The following is a 24778-nucleotide window of genomic DNA, read 5'->3' on the forward strand; positions in this document are numbered from 1 at the left end:
AAGTAAAAAGAAAACTGATCCAAATGCTACTTGAGTGAACGTAAAGGAGTAAATGTAGCGCGTTGCTACCCATCTCTGTAATTAGCTTAGTCGCAGAAGACACGTTAAGTCTCCCAGTATGAGTTAAATAACGCAACTCTGACATGAAAATTGCATTATTGCCTTTAAAAAGTGTAACTAAAATCCCAATTATGGATGAACATCTTCCTCATTACGTGCAACGTGTTTAAAAGCACCGACCGTCCGGTTAGCAGTGTGCCTCCATTCCCCAGCGTGCCCCGCGCTAACACCCGGAAGTGACGTAAACGCGCATTATAAAGCCGATTGCGAGCGACTTTCTCGGCTGAGTAGTCGGAGACGCCGAGCGGGTGAACCTGCGCAACTCAAGTGCCTCCTCCACCTTGGTCTTGTTTCCAGCTGCCGACGTTTTATCAGCATTTATGAGAAGATGAAGAAGCAGAAATAGGTGGCAATTGCGAGCGTTGTTTCGGACGCTGCTGCTGCAATTCTTATTCTCATGATACATGAGAGAAAAAGTACGTTTTGGTTTAGTTTTTTTTTTTTTTTTTTTTTAAACCATACGTGAGGACTGAAAGGGTTGAAACCTGCAAATGAGTGGATTTTGTTCCCTTCCAAAGTGATGATTATTCTTGCAGTTGTAGCGGGCATTTAACAGCGCCGCACTTTTTGTGGACAAGCGGTCGAAAGGTTTGCGCTTGGCGACATTTACGCACGCCGTCCATCCCCAGAAATCTCATTTTTCTTTTCTTTGAACTTGGCCCCCTTTTTTTTAATTTTTATTTTTATGATTAATACTCGCATGTTTTTCCCTCGTGGGCTCCAGCGCGGCTTTTTGCGACCCCCGACGGCTGGTGACCTTCGCTGGCGCCCGGACGCATGCGGGCGCTCCCGCGGCTCGTGTTGCTGTGGGCCGTCGTCGAGTGGCTCCCGGATGCGAGCGCCATGGGCTGCCTCCAGAGCATCGCGTGCAAGCCCAAGAGCTTCCGGGACGGCGTCGCGGTGCTGCAGGTGAGCGCGTCCATCGACTCCAAGCCCACCGGCATCGACGAGTCGTCCGCCGTCATCCTGCGCTACCGCACGCCGCACTTCCGAGCCCAGGCCCTGGTGCGGGTGCCGCCGGTGGCCGCCAACGAGACGTGGACCGTCGGATGGATCCAGGCGTGTAACCACATGGAGTTCTACAACACGTACGGCAGCAAGGGGATGTGAGTATGGGGATGGTCCATCTGCCCATCCGTCTTGTCGCGTTACTCGACTGCAGAGAGTACCGGGCGGGCACCGAATTGAAGTACGGCGATAACTTTTTTTTTTTTATACGTCACCCCAGATGCTGGCACTGATATCGTGTGATTATCTTATTGTGGCATGCCGTGTCTCTGTTTGAAAGTACGCGCAGTTGCGGCCGTGTGTGTGTGTTATGGGAGAGAAACGACTCATATAAAATGTAAAAACTGTGTTCAGGTATTGTTTTATTTTGTGAGAATATAAAACAGCACTTTAGCACAAAAGAAAACAACAACAAAAACAAGCTCGGGGAAAACTACGCAGATGCCACAAAAAGCATCATAATTGAAAGAGTAGTAACATATTTGTCCCATGTTGCAATATCAAGTACTGTGGATTCTGCTTTTACGTCACCAAAAAGGTCAAAAAAGTTTAATTTTTTTTTTTTTTTTTTAACATCAAATGTTGTCTAGAACCGGAACACGAGCAGCATTTATGCTGACTGGTGCAGTTTCACATCATGTGTGAACTTGCACAACTGAAAACGAAAAATTCTGTCTTGACAATTGCTGATTGACACTCGTATTCATTTGACCCTTCCGTACTATTTGAACCATTTTTGACGTTTGACAGCAATACACATTTCCTAAATGTCATTCTTTCCCCTTGAAATTTGATGACCCAAAATACGCAAAAATGGAAATATTGTCCAATGCATCCATCCATTTTCCATTCCGCTTATCCTCACCAGGGTCAAATGTAGTACAAAATCTGTGCACACTGAGGCTAATCTGGGTCACATTTGACCCGCCGTCTACTGAAGTGGATTTTAGATTCGCCAGTGTGTGTTAAATCAAGGAAATGGTGCTAACGGGGGAAATCTTAAGACTGTCAAACTGTACGTGTCATAAGATAACGTAACAGTGCAGAGAACTGTCTGTGTTCCCACCACAGGTTCCTGCAGGAACATGCACCAGTTAGCCTAAGGGGTCATGAGGGCATCGCAAAAATCGAATAGACTAGACAATCGATCGTCATTAGGATTTTCCTGGCGTGTGTCCAAAGTGAACCAGAACATAACGTGTGCGTGCAAAATGAAAAATGTGTACTGTAAGGGAATACCAATATGGTCACTATTGTGCTCGTAGCCACCAAAACGTTAGGAAGCCCTCTGAATGGCGTTGAAGAGGCCATTTTGTGGCGAGGAACAAACGTGAGCTGTGACATCCTGTATGGGGCGATCACAACTGGGCTCAGAATGGGCCTTTATCTTCACACTTTGCGACAGGCCAAGCTAAGCGCTGCGCGTCTAAGATTAGAAACACAGGTTCCGCCCACTTGAGAAATGCATGCACACACACACACACACACACACACACAAGCTAGGTGCATGTTGTCAAAAGTAAGGATCCCCGACTGGAAATAATGTCATTTGGTTGCTAATAGGGCTCGGCCACAAAATGATTTTACTGTGACGGTTGATTGATTGATTTATTCATTTTTTTAAGCTTGCGTAGTTCAAATTGTGTCCCAGCTGATGTGCACTTCTTACACTAACAGCATGGCTGCAGTCACGGTTGCGGGCTATGCGACTTTTCCAACCCCGCTTACGACTTCAGACTGGCCGACACGTAAGCTAGCAAACGCTCTCATTCGCCGACGCCCACGTTGCGCCTTTTAAAGCCAAACATAACTCAAAAGTCACAGATGGTAAGGTAGAACGTGGGGAAGTTGACAAAAATAATACCTGCGCATCAACTGCACACAATTGTGCTTAAAAGGTCAGAGGACAAAGATGTTATGGGGTCAGTTAAAATTCATATTTGCATTGTTTATAGGTTATGTAATACACGCACGTCATTTCCAGCAAGTTGTCAGCTATACGCGTATTTAGCACTCGCGAACATGCCTGAAAATCGAGACACCGGAGTGTAGTGGCTCTATCCAGCGCAAAGGCTACCGGTCACGTATTCCTTTTTCCGCTTGGAAAGCCAACGAAACTCTCGCCACTGCCTGAACCATTTATACAACCGAATGCCGCACAATAAACCAGCGTGACATCGTGAAATCATACGACGACAAATATACAACGGGAACAACAGCATGGAACAATGGCACACAACGGCCAACGAACAGGCCGTTCGGCTCGCGTTACGTCACGGCGAGACCGGAAGGCGCATTCGGAATCATATTTATCGATTTAACTGCTGCAGATCTGCTATATGATCACTTCGAAATGGCAGAGGTGGGTTGCAAAGGGGTTCAACTAGAGTTATCCAAAAACATTTTTCACATCTTTGACCTTGAATAATGCAAAAGAAGTTTTTATCGGATTACTCGATGGGATAATCGTTAGAATACACAATTGTAAAAAATATTCGATAGCTGCACCCCCCTAGCAACCACTGTTAAAACTAAAATAAAAAATACTAACTCGTTGGTGATGCATGTTGTGGCAGAAAGAGGCTAGCTGTACGCGGATGACTGTCGTGCATCGTGCTGTTTGAAATCAACAATAACAAGAAGTGGAATCAGTTGTGAACCACACGTTAAAACAAAAACATAAAAGTCGTCACTCTTCGATGACTGCTGATCGCCGTTATTTTTGTTTTTTTACACGATCAACGAAGTGTAAATCTTAAAAATAAAAAGTTAGGTACTCACCGTTAACTCTGATGGCGCAGGAATGAACTTGCAAAGGGCCGATTACGAGTCTTTTTGCATCTTCACTGGTAACCTCTGGTGGCATTTCCCAAAAAGCCAAAGAAAAAGCCAAACACGCTTGTTAATTGATACTCATTTGACTTTTGAGACTCATTCAAAAAGTTTTCTGTTTGAATTTGGTGCTTCCACTAATGATCAAATACACACAATAATAGAGATTTTTCAGGCCTAAAATAACTTGAAGTTCTCTGGTTGCCTTCAGTGGTGGCATAACACAAAAAAGCCAAAGAAAAATATGCAACCAATTTTTTGTACAGTGGTGAAACTTGCTGGTTCCTCTATAGTTCTAAACTATTTGTTCATAAACGTGGCCCTTAAATCTGCATTTACAACGATGATAATGATCACTTTCCACTGCCATTGAATGAATTTAGCGTTTCCTCGTATTTCGAAGGCTGATTTAGGACAAAGGGGGAGGGGAAATGTGCTGCATTTGTTTTGGAGGCATGTGTTGGATAGGATTAAATGAGTTTTCATATGCACACGGGCACTGAACAGCACACACACACACGCGAGCAATTGCCATGCCTGACGTGATAATCCGGCCTCGCGGCACAATACGTCGACGTGAGGCAGGCAGGAAGTCATGTGGATGCTGATCACACTTCTCCCCCCCCCCTCGCATGTGTGTGTGTGTGTGTGTGTGTCTGCGTGTGTGCACTGCTGATTCCCAGCTATTGGGGAGGGGGGGGAGGTCTTTTTTTTCCTTGATGCGTTTTCAGAGTAATAACAAACAATGTCACTGGTATATTACAACTTGCATAAATGAATATATTCAGGGGCGGAACGGCGGACGACTGGTCCGCCTCACAGGTCTGAGGAACGGGGTTCAAATCCTGGCCCCACCTGTGTGGAGTTTGCATGTTCTCCCCGTGCCTGGGTGGGTTTTCTCCGGGTACTCCGGTTTCCTCCCACATCCCAAAAACATGCATGCTAGGTTAATCGAAGACTCTAAATTGCCCGTAGGTGTGAATGATTGTTTGTTTCTATGTGCCCTGCAATTGGCTGGCGACCTGTTCAGGGTGGACCCCCGACTCTCGCCCCGTGTCAGCTGGGATAGGCTCCAGCACGCCCGCGACCCCAGTGAGGATAAGTGGCACGGAAAATGAATGAATGAATAAATAGTGTTTAATTAACTGCAGAAGGGGGATTCATCTATTAGGGGGAAGGCTTTTAATTTTCTAAACACAATTTTGGTACAATATGAAACAATGTCAGTGGGATATAACAATTGACTTAAAATCGTTAAAAATGTCGTAAGATCATCTTTAATACTGTGCAGGGAACTCGAGGCTCATTGATGCTCATTTATGTGCCTCTGTAGGTGCTGCCGTTTTGGTTTGCAACAGAGTTCGAAGGGGCTCACCAGTTAACCCTTTAATGTACGGCCAGGTACTATAAGTTTTTTTTTCTGATGTGTGTGGAGGAGTTTATTTGTTTAAAGTGGATTGCGACTAATTGAGGTAGGGACTGTCTCGAGTCAAAAGGCGGCCACGATTTGAGGAAATACGGATCAGAACCAAGTGGCTGATTTATTCAAGGTTTGCTCATGCAAGAACAGCCGCGAACTTGATTGCGCACGCAAACAGATGTGGAATCTGGTCTACTCTCCGGGCGTCAGCCAAAACGCTCGACATTTCTGCGCAGTTCATTTTGTGTTTTCTGGGAAGAGTAAATTGCAAATAAATAAATGTAGCACCCGCAATGTCGTTCATAAAACCTGAGACGAATTGCTCTGGCTGATTCTGTGTCTTTAAATACCACGTCTGAAAAGCAGGTGCAAACGGCACAGCTGTGCGTAACCGTGACAAGCAGACGCAGACAAAATGAGAGGCAACAGGGCGGATGGATCATTTTTGCTCGTGACATACGGTTTTGGAGCAATCCAATTTTGGAGCTTCCGTATGATCTACGGGCTGACTTGGAGCCAGTCACAAGAAGGAGTCATGCCATAATCAACAATAACAAAACCCCTTCTAAATCTTAAATATTGCGTCTGAGCCATTTCAGCGCACAGTGACGATCGCCGCTGGCGTCTTTCAGGTGTGCTGTCCTAAATTTGGAACGCAATGTTACACAAGCTGAGCAGATACTGGCCATCCAATCGCCATGCACTCCGGGCGAGTTCAATCCAACAAAACGACTTTGATGCAGTTGGCTTCTGGAGCGATAGATTTCTTTGCATGATCGTGGGACTAATAGCATAATTGCCAGAGTCATTTTTAACTTACTGTGATACCAAATCAATCAAAAATACCCATGCGCTTGTTAAAACCCATTCCTCGTTTTACAAAAACATGCAAATATAAGTTAGGCAGCTGCACTATTAGGTTAACTATGCCTGTTTCCCCGTTCGATCACGACAATTCTCACTTCCGAATTTATTTTTGAACAGCGAAAAGCATCATAGTGCAATTTAGTGCCCACTATCTAAGTAAATCAGGCGCCAAGTAAGGCAATTCAGTTTACCTGGTTCTATCTGTCTTCCAGGTCCAGTTGGGAGATCCCTGATCTCCACAACAGCAGCATCCAGGCCATCAGCGACTCCGATGGCGTCAACTACCCTTGGTACGGAAACACCACAGAGACGTATACCATCGTGGGCCCCACCCGGAGTGACAGCAAGTTCACCGTGAGCATGAACGACAACTTCAAACCCAGCATCACCTGGGGCGTGCCCGTCAGCGATAGCAACGTGCCCGAGCTCACCGGCATCCGCCGCGACCAGAGCTTCACCACCTGGCTGGTGGCCATCAACCGGGCCACGGCCGAGATCGTGGTCCTGCAGACCGTCCGTTGGAGGATGCGCCTCAGCATCCGCGTGGACCCGGAGAAGCCCCTGGGTCAGCGGGCCGTCCTCCTGGAGCCCGTGGCCCAGGAGGAGCCGCAGATCCTGGGCGAGAACGAGAGCATCCCGCCCAACGCCATGGTCAAGCCCAACGCCAACGACGCCCAGATGCTCATGTGGCGTCCTCAGGCGGGAGACCCCGTGGTGGTCATCCCACCCAGATATTGACCGCACAGACCTTTTATACGGGAACAGTATCATCTTTGGCCCCTTTTCACACCGCCTAAAAGCCTGTGTTTTGATGCCTTTTTTATGTATCCCTGTTGCGCACCCTCCGAGCTGTCTGTCACAGAAGCAGGATGACGCTTTTGTGTAAAGCCCCCTTTACACTGCCTGTAAAAGTCTGCATTCTTGCGCCTTTCCCCCCCCCCCCGTGTTGCTGTTCGCTACAAATGGTACAGACAGAATGGGTGAGACAAAGTCGACATTGCAATTTTCTGCCTTCTGAGCTAGTATCAGAGCCATGAGAGGTAGGACATAAGTGTGTATAAAGCCCCTTTCACAATGTTCATAAAAAGTGGCATTTGGCATTTTCCACTTTCCCCCCCCACCTTGTTGCTGTTCTGAATAAACAGCACTGACGGGGATCGGGTGGACAAAGTTGACCTGGCAATTTTCCACCTTCTGGGGCAGTGTCGAGAGTCGTAACCGAGGCTGGACGGCACCTCTGAAAAGAGCCAATGTCAGAGCCGTGACAGAGGTCTGACATACTCGTTCGAGCCCCTATTGCACCCTCCGTAAAAGAGGACATTTTCCATGTCACTGTTCTGTATAAACAGCACTGACACAGAATGGGAGGGACGCAGAAACTTTACGCTTTTGTAGGTAGTATTTTCCGGAACAAACCACAACCTTTCTACCTTCAAGCAGGCTCACTGTGCAGATTTCAATTAGGCTATTCAGTGTGGATTTTGAGTATTTACCATGATTATGCATTGATTTTGTAAGCGTGTGTTTTTATTTATAGGCTGGGAGAAGGTGCATTTTTGTATTTGTTGTTATACAATCCATGCTGCCTTACGTGTACGTCGCTCTCCGCTCCGTCCAAATCCCCTTCAGCCTTAAAACAAAGTGCAATGCAGCATTTTGCCCCATTAGCCTATGCCCTTCCTGAGTTGACGTCCTCGAATCGGAAAGGTTATTCCTTCCAAAAATGATAATTGCAATGTATTCAGTGACAAAGAGCAGCTATTAATGTAGCAATAAGACACACTTTTTTTTTTTTTACATTGACAAAATGTTCACAATAGGAATTGATGCAAAAAGAATTACAAGCAAATGTTTTTCTTACCAAACCATTTTGAAATAAATCACTGACTATCTTTGCACACTGTGCAAATTGTGAATATTATGTTGCTGGGAATGCAAATGCATTATCGCAAAAATGTATGACTTTATTCATATATCACCACTTTTTATCTAAAATATACCACTTTCTTGAAAATATATAATTTCCCTCAAAATGATGACTCTCTTGTAATGACTTATGTTTTGTTTTTTCCTCTTTCTTGTAACATTCCAACTTTAATCGAAACTATAGGAATGTTTTTAAAATATGACGATTCCTTCATCTTGAAAATATACAGTACAACCTTTACAAGTGCAAGTTTTTATGAGAATATACAACTTTTTGAAAATATACGACTCGTAAGATTACGTCTTTTTATCTTGAGAATACTACTGCTTTATCCAGCCATCCATTTTCCGAACCGCTTATCCTCTTCCTGGCGCCCATCCCAGCTGACTCTGGGCGAGAGGCGGGGTACACCCTGAACTGGTCGCCAGCCAATTGCAGGGCACATAGAAACCATTTGCACTCACATTCACACCTACGGGCAATTTAGAGTCTTCAATTAACCTACCGTGCATGTTTTTGGAATGTAGGAGGAAACCGGAGTACCCAGAGAAAAGCCACCCAGGAACGAGGAGAACATGCAAACTCCACACGGGTGAGGGCGGATTTGAACCCGGGTCCTCAGAACTGTGAAGCAGATGTGCTAATCGTGCCGCCCGAACGGCAAGGATCGTGAGCAAGATGGTACACATGAACAAACGATTGACTATCCGCTCACACCTCCTGTCTGTACAAACGCTGATTGCCTATTCCTGTCCCGCAATGCCCAGTTGTAAAATAATCATTACAATTAAATTAGAAGCATTAGATGGGGGCCAGAGAAAGAGGATTTTTCAAATGATAATTTTAATAATATTCCGCTGTCAGTTCTCATATGACACAAGCATTTTTTTGTTTGGTTTTGTTTTTTGTAAACTGCAAATTCCAGTGTGAATCTTATGACTAATCTCGTAGTGGAGCTCTCGAAATGTGACTTTTCATCTTGAAAATATTTATTTCGGAAAAGTAACTTTCTTTTCGAAAATATAAACCTTTGAAAATATGTGACTTTTTGGAAAATATACTACTTTCACGTAATATTACTGATGTTAATTTAGTTTTTCTTTTCAGGGTGGTATTAATGCATTATTAGGAATCCCGCATGCGTTCCTGGTAGGACGCCCTGCTCCAATATTACTGGCTCTAGGATATACGCCACCGCACTATGATTGGCTGCTCTATCCCGGCAGAACACGCCCTACTGCCTCCAGACAGGAAAAGATGTGACTTAAGTGTGGCGGCTTCAATATGCTTCCCACCAACCCTAACCCATCCTAAACCGCCTTCGCCCTAACCCTTGCCCAAAACCTAACCATCCAAAAACTTTTTTTATTTCATACAAGTGTGATTTATGTTTGGGATGGTCATCTAATTACATATGCGTAGCCTCCCCTTCCCGTGATGCAGGAGGCAATGCTGTTGCAGCAAGGCGTGTCTTTCCAGGAACGCAAGTGGGATTTCTAATAACACGGCATTAATATTTCTTGGATTTCTAATAACACGGCATTAATATTTCTTAACAGTTAATAAGTGGATTTGGACCCACATTTGTCATGGTCTGTGTTTTAGTTTAGATTATAGTTTTGTTTCATGTCTTCCTGTGTCCCATGTTGTTCATGTCTTGTGTGCTCATTTAGTTATTGTGCCCACCGGTTCTCGCAACCCCTCAACCTTGTGTCAACCAACCAGCTTCCTCCAGCCACTCGTCTCGTCCAAGTGTTCCTCGTTGTCTCACTAATTTGTTTGTATTTAGTTCCCTGGTTTCTTTCAGTGCTTGTTGGTTCATTGGAGAATGTCACATGTCGATTGGAGTCTGTTGTCTCACGTCATGTTTCCTGGTCCTGTCTTGTAGTGGTGAGTTCTTTGTCCCCTAGTGTTACTTTATATTTAGATTTTTGGACTCTTAATTCAGCGTTTAAACTCATGCTCCTTGCTTGACTTTTTTTTTTTTAGAAATATAGAAATTAGAAATATTTTTTGGGACTCCTGCCTTGTCTTTCTTCCCTGTACTTGGGTCCTCCCATGTTTTGCCTTGCCTCCACCACCACCCAAAAAAACGATTGTAACAAAATTCTACTTTATTTCAGGCTTATTATGAAAAAAAAACCTACCCAGCTCAGTCCATTCATGAGAGCCTAGCGGCCATATTAGCATGATTGTGTAACAAGCTCACGCATGGCTGGGTGAGATTCAAAGCTGACTCAAATGCCATCCTGGTGAAGGGGGAGTGAAGAAAAGAAGGTCTAGCTGGAGATTCCCAGCATAATTAGATCACTTGGATGCCACATGTGAATGCGACTGAGAGACCTTTGGGTGAGGGAGCTAGGGTTAGTGAAGGTTAGCTAAAGTGCATAGGTTAGCTAAGGTTGTGAGAGTTCGCAGTTGTTATAGCTAGATGCAAGCAGGAAGGCAAAGGCTTGTCGGTTGTGTAAATGGCTAGCTAATGGTTGTGATTTGTGAGTGTTAGCTGGGGTCGAAGGACCAGAGGGGGCTGTGAAGGCTAGACAGAGTTCTGAGTGATAGCCGGGACTACGACGTTAGCTGGGGTTCCAATGTCTAGCATGCGGGCCAATGGCTTGTCAGGGTTCCGATTGCTGGTTGGGGTCCTGAGAGCTAACCGGTGGTTCTGCGAGCTTCTGAAGGCTAACCAAGATTATGAGCGCTTGTCAGGTGCATGGAGGTTAGTGAGGCTAGATGGTGTTTTGAGGGCTAGCAAACTAGGAGTAGCGAGGTCAGAAAGGTTCCTCGGGCTAGTCTGGGTTCTGGGCACAAACCAGGATTATGAGGGGGGTAGAGGAGTTGCGAAGGCTAGCCAGGATGGCAAGAGGTAGTTCGGGATCACTAGCAGGCTAACCAGGATCACAAGTACCCCTTGGGCCACTAAAGGCCCCATAAATGGCCCGTGGCCTGGTCCTGGTCCGGTTGGGCATCACTGTTCTAAAGGCTACTGAGGGCTAACTGATAATCTTTAATATTTAGCCAGGTCGCAAAGGCTCGATGGGGGTCCCTAGGGCTAGCTGGGGTTTCTGAGCACGAGCCAAGATTAGCAAGGGTTGCAAGGCCTCCGAGTTCTGAGAGCTTCTGAAGGCTAGAAGATGATCCTAAGTTTGAGGACGACTCTAAAGGTTGTCAGGACAGCAATTGTTTTAACCAGTGGTCGCTACGGTTAGCGAGGGTCACGCGTGACATCTACGTGAGGTTAAATGAAGGACTACCTAAGTGTTTCCTATAAGTGAGCCATATGCGTGAAAACAAAAATAAACACCAAATCAAATGGAGCTAGAGGTTAATGATGGGTAGCGGCAGCCCTCGTGACCATGTAACTTAAACCTGAACGTGCGCGCGCGGCGTGTGAGTTAATACCCCCGTTGGAGGGATTTAGGCCAGGATGAGTTTGACTGCTCTTGTTGAGTCATCATGCTTTCACATGCACGCGCATACACCAGAAGGTTATGTCCTAACACAGACGGCCAAAGGGTGGTGGTATCTGTTGTCACCGTGCCAAACGTGGGCCTCGTTTATCAGACAGGACCACACGTGGTCCAGAAAAGCGCGCACACCCTCGTTTGCGCACTAGGCAAGCGCATGTTTCAATGTAAAATGACACCCACACCTCAAACATTGTGACGTCGTGAATGACTAAAACCTAGACAAACATATCCTGTTGTCTTAACATTGTGTTTACCTCCCTCAAGGCCGATTGCGCTGCACATGGATGGGCTACCGGAGCCATAAATGTCGTATTTCACCAAGCTTTGTGCAAACAAAACAAATCACATCTTAGCCTTTAAGAGCTGAATTTGAAAAGCTTGCAAGCATTATGTGCACGCGCCCGAGGCCACCTTCGCGACTACAAGCTCGGCGCATGTGATGCAGGACACTTTACAGTCCTGGATAAGATGTCGGCCACTCTATTTATAACTCCTTTGGTGCTGGAAAGAGGGCCAAAGAAAAGGAGGCTTTAATGGAGGACAAATGGAGCAAAAACATGTCAAAATAGCTATACACACACATATACATATATATGTATACACACATATATACACGCACAAACACACACACACACACATATATATATATTTTACATAAATACCAAAATACCAGCAACAGTGTGTGAAAACCTTGCGAAGACCTACAGGAAACGTTTGACCTCTGTCATTGCCCACAAAGGGTATATAACAAAGTATTGAGATTCACTTAAAAAAAAAAAAAAACTCTTTAAAAATCAGACAATGTGATTTTCTGGATTTTTTTTCTCATAGGTGAGATATACCTATGACAAAAATTACAGGCCTCTCCTCTTAAGTGGGAGAACTTACACAATTGGTGGCTGAATAAATACTTTCTTGCCCCACTGTATATTACTCTAAAACATTGTCACTGTGTTATTAATGCAATGATTTTATGAAAAAAAAAACCAATTCCAATCAAGTTGAGAGGTTATGTAAAACCTGAATAAAAACAGAATACAATGATTTGTAAATCCTTTCGTGAAATACATTTTACCACTTCAAGATATGTTGCAACTGAAGCAAGATTGTATGACTTGACTTGCTTCAACCAAGTAATGACTTGACTTTCTTCAAATTTAGTAGCGACTTCACTTGACTTGCTTGATTTTTCTCACCACAGTGAGTTGGGATTTAGTTGACACTTGCACATATGTTACTTACTCCCGCTTCTGACATAGGCTCAGGAAAACTGTAGAAAACCTTTTTGTCACTTAACACAATTTGTTGCTACATCCCCAAATGCAAGTTAAAGCTCTACCATGCAAAGCAAAAGCCATATATCAACAACAACCAGAAACTCCGCCGGCTTCGCTGGGACCAGCTCATCTGAGGTGGACTGACGCAAACTAGAAAAGTGTGCTGCGGTCTGACGGGTCCACATTTGAAAATTGTTTGGAGAAATCATGGACATTTTGTCCTCTGGGCCAAAGAAGAAAAGGAACCTCTGGATTGTTATCACCACAAAGTTCAAAAGCCAGCATCTGTGACGGTATGGGTGTGTGTTATTGCCCGTGGCATGGGCAACCTGCACATCTGTGAAGGCACCATTAATCCTGAAAGGTACATTCAAGTTTTGGAGCAACATTTGCTGCCATCCAAGCATCCAGCATTTTCAGGGCCAGCCCTGCTTATTTCATCAAGAGAATGCCAAGCCACATTCTGCACGTGTTATAACAATGTGACTTTGTGTGGAATTCTGAACTTTAGTCTTATATTCATCTTTTGATCTGAAACCCAAATGTCTTCAGTATCCAACAAATACAAAGGAATTGACCTTGCCGTTCCAATACATTTGGAGAGGACTGTATAGTTCGATTGAGTGTGCCGTGAGCTTCCAGATGGCACTCGGATCAGATACACATCTGATTTATAGCCACATATGAAAGAGGCCTGGGTCGGATATGAAAAAAAAAAAAAAAAAAAAAAATCGTAATTGTACTGTGCTCATTGACATGAAAAGAATCAGATACATGTCACATTGGAAAAAAAAAATGGAATTTACCTGCAATTTGAACATTGCCTCAGTTCTCAAATGCTTTTTGAGTGTCGTTAAAAGGAAAGGTGATGTAAGACAGTGGTGAAAATGCCCGTCGCAGCTTTTTCGCAACATGTTGTGCGCATCAAATGCAAAATTAGTGAACATTTGTCAAAAAAAAAGTTTTATCAATTTGAACATTAAATATCTTCTGTTTGTAGTGGATTCCGTTGAATATAGGTTGAACGGTATTTGCAAATCATTGCATTGTTTTTTTATTTATATTTTACACAACATCCCGGCTTCATTGGAATTGGGGTTTGTATACTGCTCATGGGAAATCTGCAGATGGTACATGCTTTGCAATACTGCAATAGTAATATACCCACATACTGACAAAACGTACTACTGTACATGTGTGTTCAAAATGACAAAACATCCACTTTGGATCGTTTATGGCTGTCTGCTTTCCTGTTGGGTTTGTGCAGCCTGGACTCAATGCTGTCCGTCCTGGTGACATTCCCGAGTGTCACATTCTCACTTTTATTAGCACAGCTCACACTTGGCCACCTGTCACTGACATTAATGCAAAATAATCACTGCTCCACTATCTTTGGCACCAGACACTACTATTAATACCACAACGGTGCCAGTGTCACTGCAGCTTTCTAATGGGACGATTTGTCACCCAAGGACTAGGGATCTCGACTAGCTTTGCTATTTGTGTTTTGGAAAATGTTTAGCTGTGCGCAACTGTCATGTCTGCACAAAGACAACCGGGCAGTGAAGTTTCTTTCTTTGCCTTTGTAGAAAATTTCACGGACAAAATGACATCATTGTAAACACCAATCTGTGTTCACATTGTCCTGCAAAACGAAGGGGAAACACTAGCTCCTGATGATGAAATGATGAAGACTAGTTCATCATGGGTAACTGGCAGAAGGTGAGGAAACCCAGGCGTGGAGTGTGTTCATGTGTGTGTGAGGGGGCAATCGTGTTCGCGTGTTATGTGGGGGCTCATAGGTGCTTTTGTCTGGCGCATGGACGGGAGCTATTTTTATCGGAATTCCATAATGACAGCTGTCATCCTCGCAAATGTCTGAGACTTTCCTGCATTTTCGATCACACCGTTGACACGGGGAGGGTGAGGATTAAAGGAGTATTGTGGCCACGGATTATTTCGTTTACCTTTGATGTCTTATGCAAATTTAAAAAACACCTTTATTCGCAGTGGGTGTGGAATAGCTTCTAAGATGAAAGACTTTAGCTGAAGTTCTAAACACAGACAATGTATCTGGATGCTAATGTATTCAAGTTGTGCTCAGAAGTTTACATACCCTGGTAAATATGCAAGATGTGTACCATTCTTTAGAGAACACATGAGTAGGCAAAAAAAAAAAAAAATCTTTAAAGTGATTCAAATTCCATAATAGCATGATCATTCAACAAAACAGGAAATGGTCCCCATTCGGTCAGCAGCCATATTTTCCCCAAATATCACCAATATTTCACAATGTCTCCCAGGGTATGTAGTGTAAACGTATGAGCACAACTGCATATTTTCTTGGCTCCGGTCTATTTACATCCATTTTATACCGGCGGAGAATGTGGATGTCGACATATTGGCAGGTGGTGATAATGACCCCGACATTCCCCAAACGCCAGTCCTGACCTCTGCTTTGCATTTTAGGTGGGGCGGGAAGGTGCAGTCGGAAGCACGGACAGTGACATGCCCCTTCTACACTGCCAGGAAAAGAAGACTTTTATTTCCTTCATGTTTTCCTGTTCCGTAAAAAAAAAACAGCAACGACAAAATGAAGTGAAAACTGTAATATTCGACCTTTGGAAATAGCATCGAGGCAAGACATCGCCTGTGTGTAAAGCCCCTTTGACGCTGCCTGGAAAATTTTGACTTTTTTTTGCCATTCATAAACAGTATTGACATGGAATGAGGTAGGGGGACAAGGACGACCCACAAATATTACACCTTTAGAGGTAGTATTCGAAGCACAAAGGTGCCTGTCCATAAAGCTTTGCTTAGACTGCCTATAACAATTAGCATTTTTTTCACCTTTTTTTTTTCTCTGTTGCTGTATGAACAGCACAGACATGGAATGGGGGAATGAAATTGAACCCCCAATAATTCACCTGTGGAGTGGGTATCTGAACTGGGAAGGCGTCTGTGTAAGGCTTCTTAACAGTGCCTGGGAAAAACATTTTGGCAATTTTTTTTCAGTTCTTTTTATAAACACAACCAAAAGAGAAGGGGAGAATTAAGCCCACCTGTCAATTTTCTACCTTCTTAGTCTATCAGAGGTGGTACGGCATTTGTGAGTAAAGCCGCCTTTACACTGCTGGGAAAAGCCTGCATTTTTCGGTATCGCTGTTCTGTACGTAGGGTATCAACACGGAAGGGGGATAGAAAGTTGCCCCAGTCTGCGATTTCAAATACTATCACAGCAGTCACAAAGGCGAAATGGCACCTGCATGTAAAGCTGAAAACACGACATTTTTCCCACACCGCTGTTCTGTATAAGCGGCACTGACACGGAATTGGGAGTACAACGTCAAATCTGACATTTTCTCCATCGTTTTCTGCATCGCTGTACATACACAGAATAGGGGGGACAAAGTGGACCAAGCAGTTTTTCCACCTTATGAGGTAGTTCTCTGAGATAACAGAGAGACTTAACAATTATACAGAAGTCATCATTGTAATTTGATTAGTAGAATACTACATTTGAACATATTTCCAACACAGTGGTTGTTAACAGTGAAAATAGGTTTCCCATTTTGTTCCCTCAAAATTTCTATGTATAATTTTTTTTTACGTCGGGTCTAAATATAGAACTGCCAATTATTGGAACTATATAGTTTCTATACCTTCCAAGTTTCTATAATTAAAATGAAAAATATATATATTTTTTTAATTTTGTGGGTTTTATCAGCTGGAAGCCCAAATTATGTAAAAATAAACAAATAAATATTCGAAATTGTTTAAATTGTGGGCTCTGAATCTACAATCTATGAAAGTTTAACTTTTTGAATGGAATTATGGAACTACATAAAGGTTTCCATGATATAATTTTTTTTTGGAAAGGGTCTATATATACAATTATAAATCAAGAGCAGGGCGCTTACCTTTAATGCATGCTTCATGGGAAATCACAGCAATGTACTCAACGTGAAAATAAAAAACCGAAAACATCTACCTGTAATTAATAAACACAAAAATGTTTCTTGATATTCTGACTGTTTTAATCAATGAAAAGCATGTAAAACGTTTGTTGTAAAATTCTACAACTTTCCCTTCAGGCGACATAAAATAAAAAAAGAGCTAGAAAGCAGAAAAGTCAAGTCCAATTGTGAGCTTGTGTAGCATCAGTAAAACTAGCTTCTCCAACCGGCAAACGTTTGGGAGCCTGATCTGGAAGAAGCAAGAAGACATGAGAAGGACATTATTGAAATGCCAAGGTAAGACCAATTGCATGAGATAGTTGAATACTGACTTTCTTTAAATGAATATTTCTGCATAAACTGCAAATGCAAATATTTTTTGTTAAATGTAAAAATAATGAACATTATTTTTAAATAATTTCAATTATAATAAAGTAACAGAAAAATGAAAGAAATGTAAAATTATTCCTTAAAAGTTGAAACATAACTTGGCCGGTCAAAACCCTAATGGGTGAGCCTAAATATGAATCTGGCTAGTGAGTGTTCATAAAGACTTACTGGTTTGTGGAGCCAAAGGTATTTCCAGAGAAGCCTAGAAACACAACTACATTGTTAGACAGTATAAACAACTTTATTATATACAAGTATAACAGTAAACTAAATGCTGCAAAGACAAAGAAATTATTGTCACCTCCAGGTTGCGGCTGCTGTCCGAAGCCCGCGAAGCCGCCAGGCTGAGCACCGAAGCCAGGTCCCTGCTGGGCCAGACTCCCAAACGACGGCTGGGCGCTCTGATTCGCTAGCGCTCCGAAGGACGATGTGCCAGATGGCGAGGCGAACCTGAGGTGTTGGAGAGAGGAAGAAAAGTTAAGACTGATACAATTTTGTGTCAGACCAACATTTATTTCATACAACTCTCGGTCGGAGCCAGTATCAAGAAACTTTTTTTGTGAATAAAAGGACTTTTCTGATTTTGATCATCTTTGTTGGGCATTTGAGTCCGACTGTTTCTGCTATTCAAAAAAAGAAGCACCGAGTGAAGATGTAGACCGCTAATGTTGACTTTTTGTGAATAAAGGATTTTGATTTGGATGGATCTTCTGCCTGGGCATTTGTTCATTCTATCTGACAAAAGGTAGGGTGAAGATGTAGACTGCTATGCTTCTCGCATTAGCCACAACTAGCTCACCGCCCTGATCGGACTCTCAGCCGGAGCCATTCTGAACCAACCTGTGAAACAAGGACATCTGTTTATGCTGTTTAATAAGACGGAGCACTAAGTGGAGATGTAGACCGCTTTGGTTAGCTTCTTGCACTAGCTACTAACTAGCAGCAGGAGCTGTTATGGACCAACATTTTATGAACAAAAAGGACTAATATGGATCATGGCTTTGTGCATTTGACTAAGTGTCGATGTGGGCTGCTAATGTTTGCTTATTGCTCTAGCTAGCTATCTAGCCGCCAATTGTCTATGTTTGGTAATTTTGCAAAAAAGTGTACAGCTTGGTAAGGTTTAAGAGGGGGTGATGAGACATAAGCCGTCCGAACCTGGATTAAACCCACCATTTATTGGACGAACATATACAACATATATTTAGATCCTTTTCACAAACAATACTAGCAAAGGCAGAGGGTGTCAGATGATGCGTGTGAGAGTACGACGATGGGGGAGAGGATCAGGGGAAATGAAGGTTTAAAAACATAATCCCCTCCACAGGAATCGCGCCCAGCGACTCATCAGCAAACGGATCCGCGAGTATGCAAAACCCAGAAGCAGGACAGGAAGCGAGACGACTTAATCCGTAGGCAGAGTGTTCCCCGAGTGAGATTACCATCGGGAAATAATCTAGTCTCGCACAAATTTGAGCTGGTGGTCATGAAAACTGATATTGGAGAGCATTTGCAGGCACCCTGTTGACGAAGATGGGATTGTTGGTTTACTGTTGGCTCATTGGAGCACAAATTCAACCTGCCATCATCTGGATTTTCAGTGCAGTGCAGGATTTCCTCAAATAGTGGTCAACGGCGTTTATTTACTCAACTTCAAATAGTACAGGACGCTTTATTTTACAAAGAAGGTCAAGTATTGTTTATTCTATTTGTGGGGGGAAAAAAATTAATATTCATATATCGTTGCATTAAAAAAAACATACAAATAAAGGCCTAATAGAACCCTTCCCATATTTGTTTTTTTTCCCCCCGATGTGAAAAAAAGACATTTATTTGAGCTGAGCCATTTATTTGTTCAATAGGATTATCCTTGATTAATAGAGTCCGCACTTGTCAGAGAAAAGGTCACAACGGGGGTCCTATTTAAGACTGTACCGCCATACAAGGTTTTGAGGTTAGAAAAGCGGCGAAATGATTTACTCCAAACTTACCATTGTCGTTTGATAGTTTCATAATTATAGCCAAGAAGTCTTTTTCATAATAATATTTACTGTATTATGACTTCACTGCTGTGCTAGTGTAGGCCAGTGTTAGACTACGGCGCACTTTGACCTATGTTGACCGAACTCCTTCGTAAACCCTGAAAGAAAAAAACATTGCAACTTATTCTTACCCAAATCCGCCCATATTGGAAGCGGCCGTTCCCTCTCCAAACACCTTCCCGGCGGAGGAGCCCATGGTGTTACTGAAGGAAGGACTGGCACTGAATGCCGCACTAGTGCCAAATGACGGTGAAGTGCCAAAGGTGTGGGGACTCCCGAACACCGGTGCACTGCCGAATCCACCTGAATTGGGAAGCACAAATGAAGTCCTCATTAGGCAAAGTAAATTTATTTCTACAACACATTTCATATACAAGGTAACGCAATGTGCTTTACATGATGTTAAGCATTTAAAAACAAAGTACAGAAAAATAAAGACAGCTTACTAAAATTATTAAAAATGTACAGTACAAGAAAGATCATTTAAAAACGCAAATGCTCTATCCATCCATCCATTATCTGAGCCGCTTCTCCTCACAAGGGTCACGGTAGCGTGCTGGAGCCTATCCCAGCTATCATCGGGCAGGAGGCGGGGTACACCCTGAACTGGTTGCCAGCCAATCGCAGGGCACATAGAAACAAACAACCATTCCCACTCACATTCAAAAGTTTTTCACTTGGATTCATAAAAATGGACACCTGGGATTGAGACTTGACCTCTGTTGGCAACTTATTCCATTTGTGTGCAGCATAACAGCTAAATGCTGCGTCATCATGTTTGCTTTGGACTCTGTGCTTCACTATCTGACTTGAGTTTAGAGCAGTGGTTCTTAACCTAGTTGGAGGTAGGGAACCCCGCAAGTTTCATCAGGAGTTCAAGGAACACTTCCTGATTTGAAAAATAAAATATGGTTTATTTCAAATTGTATTGTCTGTGTAGATTCTCAGTCGTCCAGGTCATGCACAAAATGAACCATGCATCAGTTGCACACAAAATCATCATGTTAAAAGAACAAAACCAACAAAACATGATTTTTACAAAAAAATAAAATAAAATTCAATTCAATGAAAATTTACTGTAAGTGAATGGAAATTTTGCTGTTGCCATTCCCCTTGGTTAAGTGCCACTCTCATATCAGAGGAATGGCCTTTGTTGTGAAAATTCACAACAAAATCTGTTCCTTTTCTACAATCCTCGAAAAGGGTTCATAGGTAAGAGTAGATTTTTTGGGGCTCTTTTTTCATTTTTGGATAGGCTGTCTGACGCCACAGCAATGCTATCAACTCAAGTGTATCGTTGACATGTTGTTAAATAAAGATAGTTTAAAAAAAGAACCAGGCATTTCAAGTTGAGGCGCAGCGCCGCAATGGTGAACGCCCACCTTGACGCAGCATTGCGTTTTGAACGGCAGGAACACGGCATTCAAAATGCAGTGTAAAAAGGCTTTTACAGATACCGTGAATGCACGCACGCGCACACGGTGCATGCAAATTCCACACAGGAGGGCCTGGGCTGAGATTCGAACACAGCAAACTCTCGACTGAGAGGGAGACATGCTAACCACCAGTCCACTCTGATGCCATATTATCAATTCATTCTTGTAAAACTATGTATTTTCTCACAATACATATATATTCTTTTAAAATGACAACTATCTAAAAATGTAATAATTTGCATTAATCATCTATTTTTTTGGTTATGTGCTAACTAACCACAAACCCACTGCCACATTACCAATCATTTATGTGAAGCTAAGAATTTTCCAAGAATATTCTTGATATATTTCAACTATATTTGTGTGAAATTATAACCTTTATTGTAAAATTAAAATTTTATCCTCATAAGAAAATGACAATTTAAATCTTGTGAAATCATTATTATTCAACTTATTGTATTATTCTAACTTGTCATAAAATTATCGCACCAGAGACCTCTGGACTGAGAAGCAGATGTGCTATCCTACAAGTCAATCGCGCTGCCAGATTACCAATTTATTCTTTTAAAACTATACATTTTCTCATAATACTGTATAGTTGCAATATTACAATTTTGTTTACTTATAGTTATGCCTTTTTTCCCTCATAATGTCTTTCATCGTTACCTTACAAATGTATTCTTGTAAAAAGACTAACTTGATTCTCAAGGAATTCTGGTGGTAATGTGAGAAAAAGTTCAAAAGATATCACACTAATACTATTTGTTTTGTGGTTGTAAGCCAAGATGCAAACTTGTCGAGCTTCTCATGGTGTGCAATGTGCGAGTTGCAATGGGCTTAATGGCGGGTGTGCTCAAATTACAGCGCGCCTACCAGCATTCCCCAGTAAATAATTGATTGCACTAATGTAACAAGGATATATTGGCCACATGTAGCAGAGCGATCAGACATTAGGGTGCGGGGGGTTGTTTAAATTAGGTTATTAGGCGGCTTCCCAGTCTAAGGATGTTTGTTTACTTGAAGCTATCAGGTGGATATAAATATATAGTTCACACGATCCAGCAAAATAGCCACACAGGAGCCGTAACAGAAGATCTGGCATTTATCAACCTTTACACGGAACCCAGCAAAATGCTGAAACTGTGAAATCGTTCTTTTGTACAAAATGTGTTTTCTTATTCATGTGGATATTTTTTTTTTTTTTATTAACTTCCTAACCATAATTTGCAATTCATACAAATTATATTGTGTCAAAAACACATTGTACAAATGCTAGGAGCAAAGAAACCATGCTTTCGCTTTTGTGTTTTGATTTAATCAATATTTGCTCAAGTGAATTAAACTCAAGAACCAAATTTATGCTTTCTCAACCAAACTTATCGGTTGGTAAATACTGAATTTCACGCAAGAAAGGCAACAAAGGCAACACCATGACGGTTCGATGATCATGAAGCATCACCAGAATGTAACTTGTTTTTAATTGTTCTTAAAAAGAAAAATTAAAAAAAAGAGTATCTGCTCAATTGAATGAATCCTAACAACAGAATTCATGGTTTATTTATTCCAGCCAAGAAGTTTTTGGTTCAGGAATATTGGAATTTTTCTGTAACTATAGAAAGCGACGCAAGGATGCCACTGTCGTGTGGTATTGTCAGAATATAGCCTATTTACAGAGAGATACTGCAAAATAGCCACATCACAAGATTCTGCTGCTGCCTTTTACTATCAACATGACAAGTGGCTGCATCTCTGCGTGATTTTCTAAAAAAATAAATAAATAAATAAAATAAATGGAATGAGCACTTCAAATGCCTCTAAAATCACTGCGAAGCAAGAACCGTGATATAGTGGAGAGTTACTATATCTGTAATCCACGCTTATAAATTGCAGGAACTCATTGTTGCCGGGTTAGGACTCATTGTTTCCATGACACATATATCCCGGACTCACATAATGTAAGTGTAAAATGATACACACACACATTTTATATATATATTATCTCCGAAGCTATTTACAGCTTGCCTTAAAGAAATGTTTTAAAAGCTCAATTGGGGAAAAAAGGACTAAAAATTAACGGCGTTTATTTGAGCCATCTTTGTTTTGCGGACGACATTTTATGCTACTACGATGCTGAACAACTACAGCGTCGTATTCAGGAATTAAGACTTAGAAAGCAGTTCCTCAGGTGCCAAAATGAACAAATAAAAAACGGTCATATTCAATCGTTACTGTCCACAAAAAGATGTCAAAATGAACAACTATGTCCTAGACCCCGTCGACAACTATTTAGGCCAACTTGTAACAATGGATGGAAATAGAAGCACTGAAGTTGAACGCCGCATAAACCTTGCCTGGCAGGCTTATGGAAGGCTTCGTGGTATATTCAAGAACGATCGTCCCATTTTCTTGAAAAGAAAAGTTTTCCATCAATGTATTTACCAGTCCTCACTTACGGTAGTGAAACTTGACTATGAATGCCAAATTTATGCAAAGGCCCCGTCCCGTGTAACCCAAAGGAACATGGAACGCCAAATGTTGAAAATAAGCATTCGTGACAAGATGCAGTTGGATAAGTCAGCAGACACGAGTTACTGAGGTCATTAAAAAAAAAAAATCAAAAGGCTTAAATGGTAATGGGCTGGTCACGTTGCTCTAAGAGCTGACAAAATGTGGACCACAGAAACTATCAATTGGATACCACTGGGCACAAAGCGGCCACGGCGAAGACCTAAAAGTACAACCCCAATTCCAATGAAGTTGGGACGTTGTGTTAAATATAAATAAAAACAGAACACAATGATTTGCAAATCATGTTCAACCTATATTTACTTGAAAACTTTGTTTTTAGCAAATAATCATTAACTTATCATTTTATGGCTGCAACAGGTTCCAAAAAAGCTGGGACAGGGTCATGTTTACCACTGTGTTACATCACCTTTTCTTTTAACGACATTCAATAAACGTTGGGGAACTGAGGACACCAATTGTTGAAGCTTTGGAGGTGGAATTTGTTTCCATTCTTGGTTGATGTACAGCTTCAGCTGTTCAACAGTCCGGGGTCTCCGTTGTCGTATTTTACGCTTCACAATGCACCACACATTTTCAATGGGAGACAGGTCTGGACTGCAGGCAGGCCAGTCTAGTACCCGCACTCTTTTACTACGAAGCCACGCTGTTGTAACACATGCAGAATGTGGTTTGGCATTGTCTTGATGTAATAAGCAGGGGAGTACATGAAAAAGACGTTGCTTGGATGGCAGCATGTGTTTCTCCAAAACCTGTATGTACCTTTCAGCATTAAGGGTGCCTTCACAGATGTGTAAGTTACCCATGCCATTGGCACTAACACAGCCCCATACCATCACAGATGCTGGCTTTTGAACTTTGCGTCCATAACAGTCCGGATGGTTCTTTTCCTCTTTGGCCCGGAGGACACGATGTCCACAATTTCCAAAAACAATTTGAAATGCGGACTCGTCGGACCACGGAACACTTTTCCACTTTGCATCAGTCCATCTTAGATGAGCTCGGGCCCAGAGAAGCCGGCGGCGTTTCTGGGTGTTGTTGATAAATGGCTTTTGCTTTGCATAGTAGAGTTTCAAGTTGCACTTACGGATGTAGCGCCGAACTGTATTTACTGACATTGGTTTTTGGAAGTGTTCCTGAGCCCACGTGGTGATATCCTATACACATTGATGTCGGTTTTTGATGCAGTGCCGCCTAAGGGATCGAAGGTCACGGGCATTCAATGTTGGTTTTCATCCTTGCCGCTTACATGCAGTGATTTCTCCAGATTCTCTGAACCTTTTGATGATATTATGGACCGTAGATGATGAAATCCCTAAATTCCTTGCAATTGTACGTTGAGGAACATTGTCCTTAAACCGTTGGACTATTTTCTCACGCACTTGTTCACAAAGAGGTGAACCTTGCCCCATCTTTGCTTGTGAATGACTGAGCAATTCAGGGAAGCTCCTTTTATACCTAGTCATGGCACCCACCTGTTGCCAATTAGCCTGCTCACCAGTGGGATGTT

The 24778-nt window shown here is 42.5% G+C and overlaps 2 protein-coding genes across 5 annotated transcripts in view; one reads left to right on the top strand and one right to left on the bottom strand.

Annotated features, from left to right (window-relative positions):
- The first annotated feature begins 333 nt into the window (after window positions 1–333).
- Window positions 334–8456, top strand: fam78ab (family with sequence similarity 78 member Ab). The gene is made up of 2 exons (XM_061799388.1): window positions 334–1226; window positions 6460–8456. Exons 1-2 carry the CDS (start codon window positions 898–900, stop codon window positions 6983–6985), a joined length of 855 nt encoding a protein of 284 aa, XP_061655372.1. The 5' UTR covers window positions 334–897; the 3' UTR covers window positions 6986–8456.
- An 8477-nt stretch (window positions 8457–16933) lies between these two features.
- nup214 (nucleoporin 214) overlaps window positions 16934–24778 on the bottom strand; it is a 47795-nt gene continuing 39950 nt past the window's right edge. For all 4 annotated transcript variants that reach the window (XM_061799384.1, XM_061799385.1, XM_061799383.1 and 1 more), the window contains 4 exons: window positions 19438–19609; window positions 17566–17714; window positions 17433–17466; window positions 16934–17124 (listed from right to left, as the gene is read on the bottom strand). In XM_061799384.1, the coding sequence (XP_061655368.1) occupies window positions 17088–17124; window positions 17433–17466; window positions 17566–17714; window positions 19438–19609 (392 nt within the window). In that variant the 3' untranslated portion in view covers window positions 16934–17087. The remainder of the gene's footprint in view (window positions 17125–17432; window positions 17467–17565; window positions 17715–19437; window positions 19610–24778) is intronic.

This window comes from Phyllopteryx taeniolatus, chromosome 15 (genome assembly GCF_024500385.1).
Source record: "Phyllopteryx taeniolatus isolate TA_2022b chromosome 15, UOR_Ptae_1.2, whole genome shotgun sequence".
In the NCBI taxonomy this organism is placed as follows: domain Eukaryota; kingdom Metazoa; phylum Chordata; class Actinopteri; order Syngnathiformes; family Syngnathidae; genus Phyllopteryx; species Phyllopteryx taeniolatus.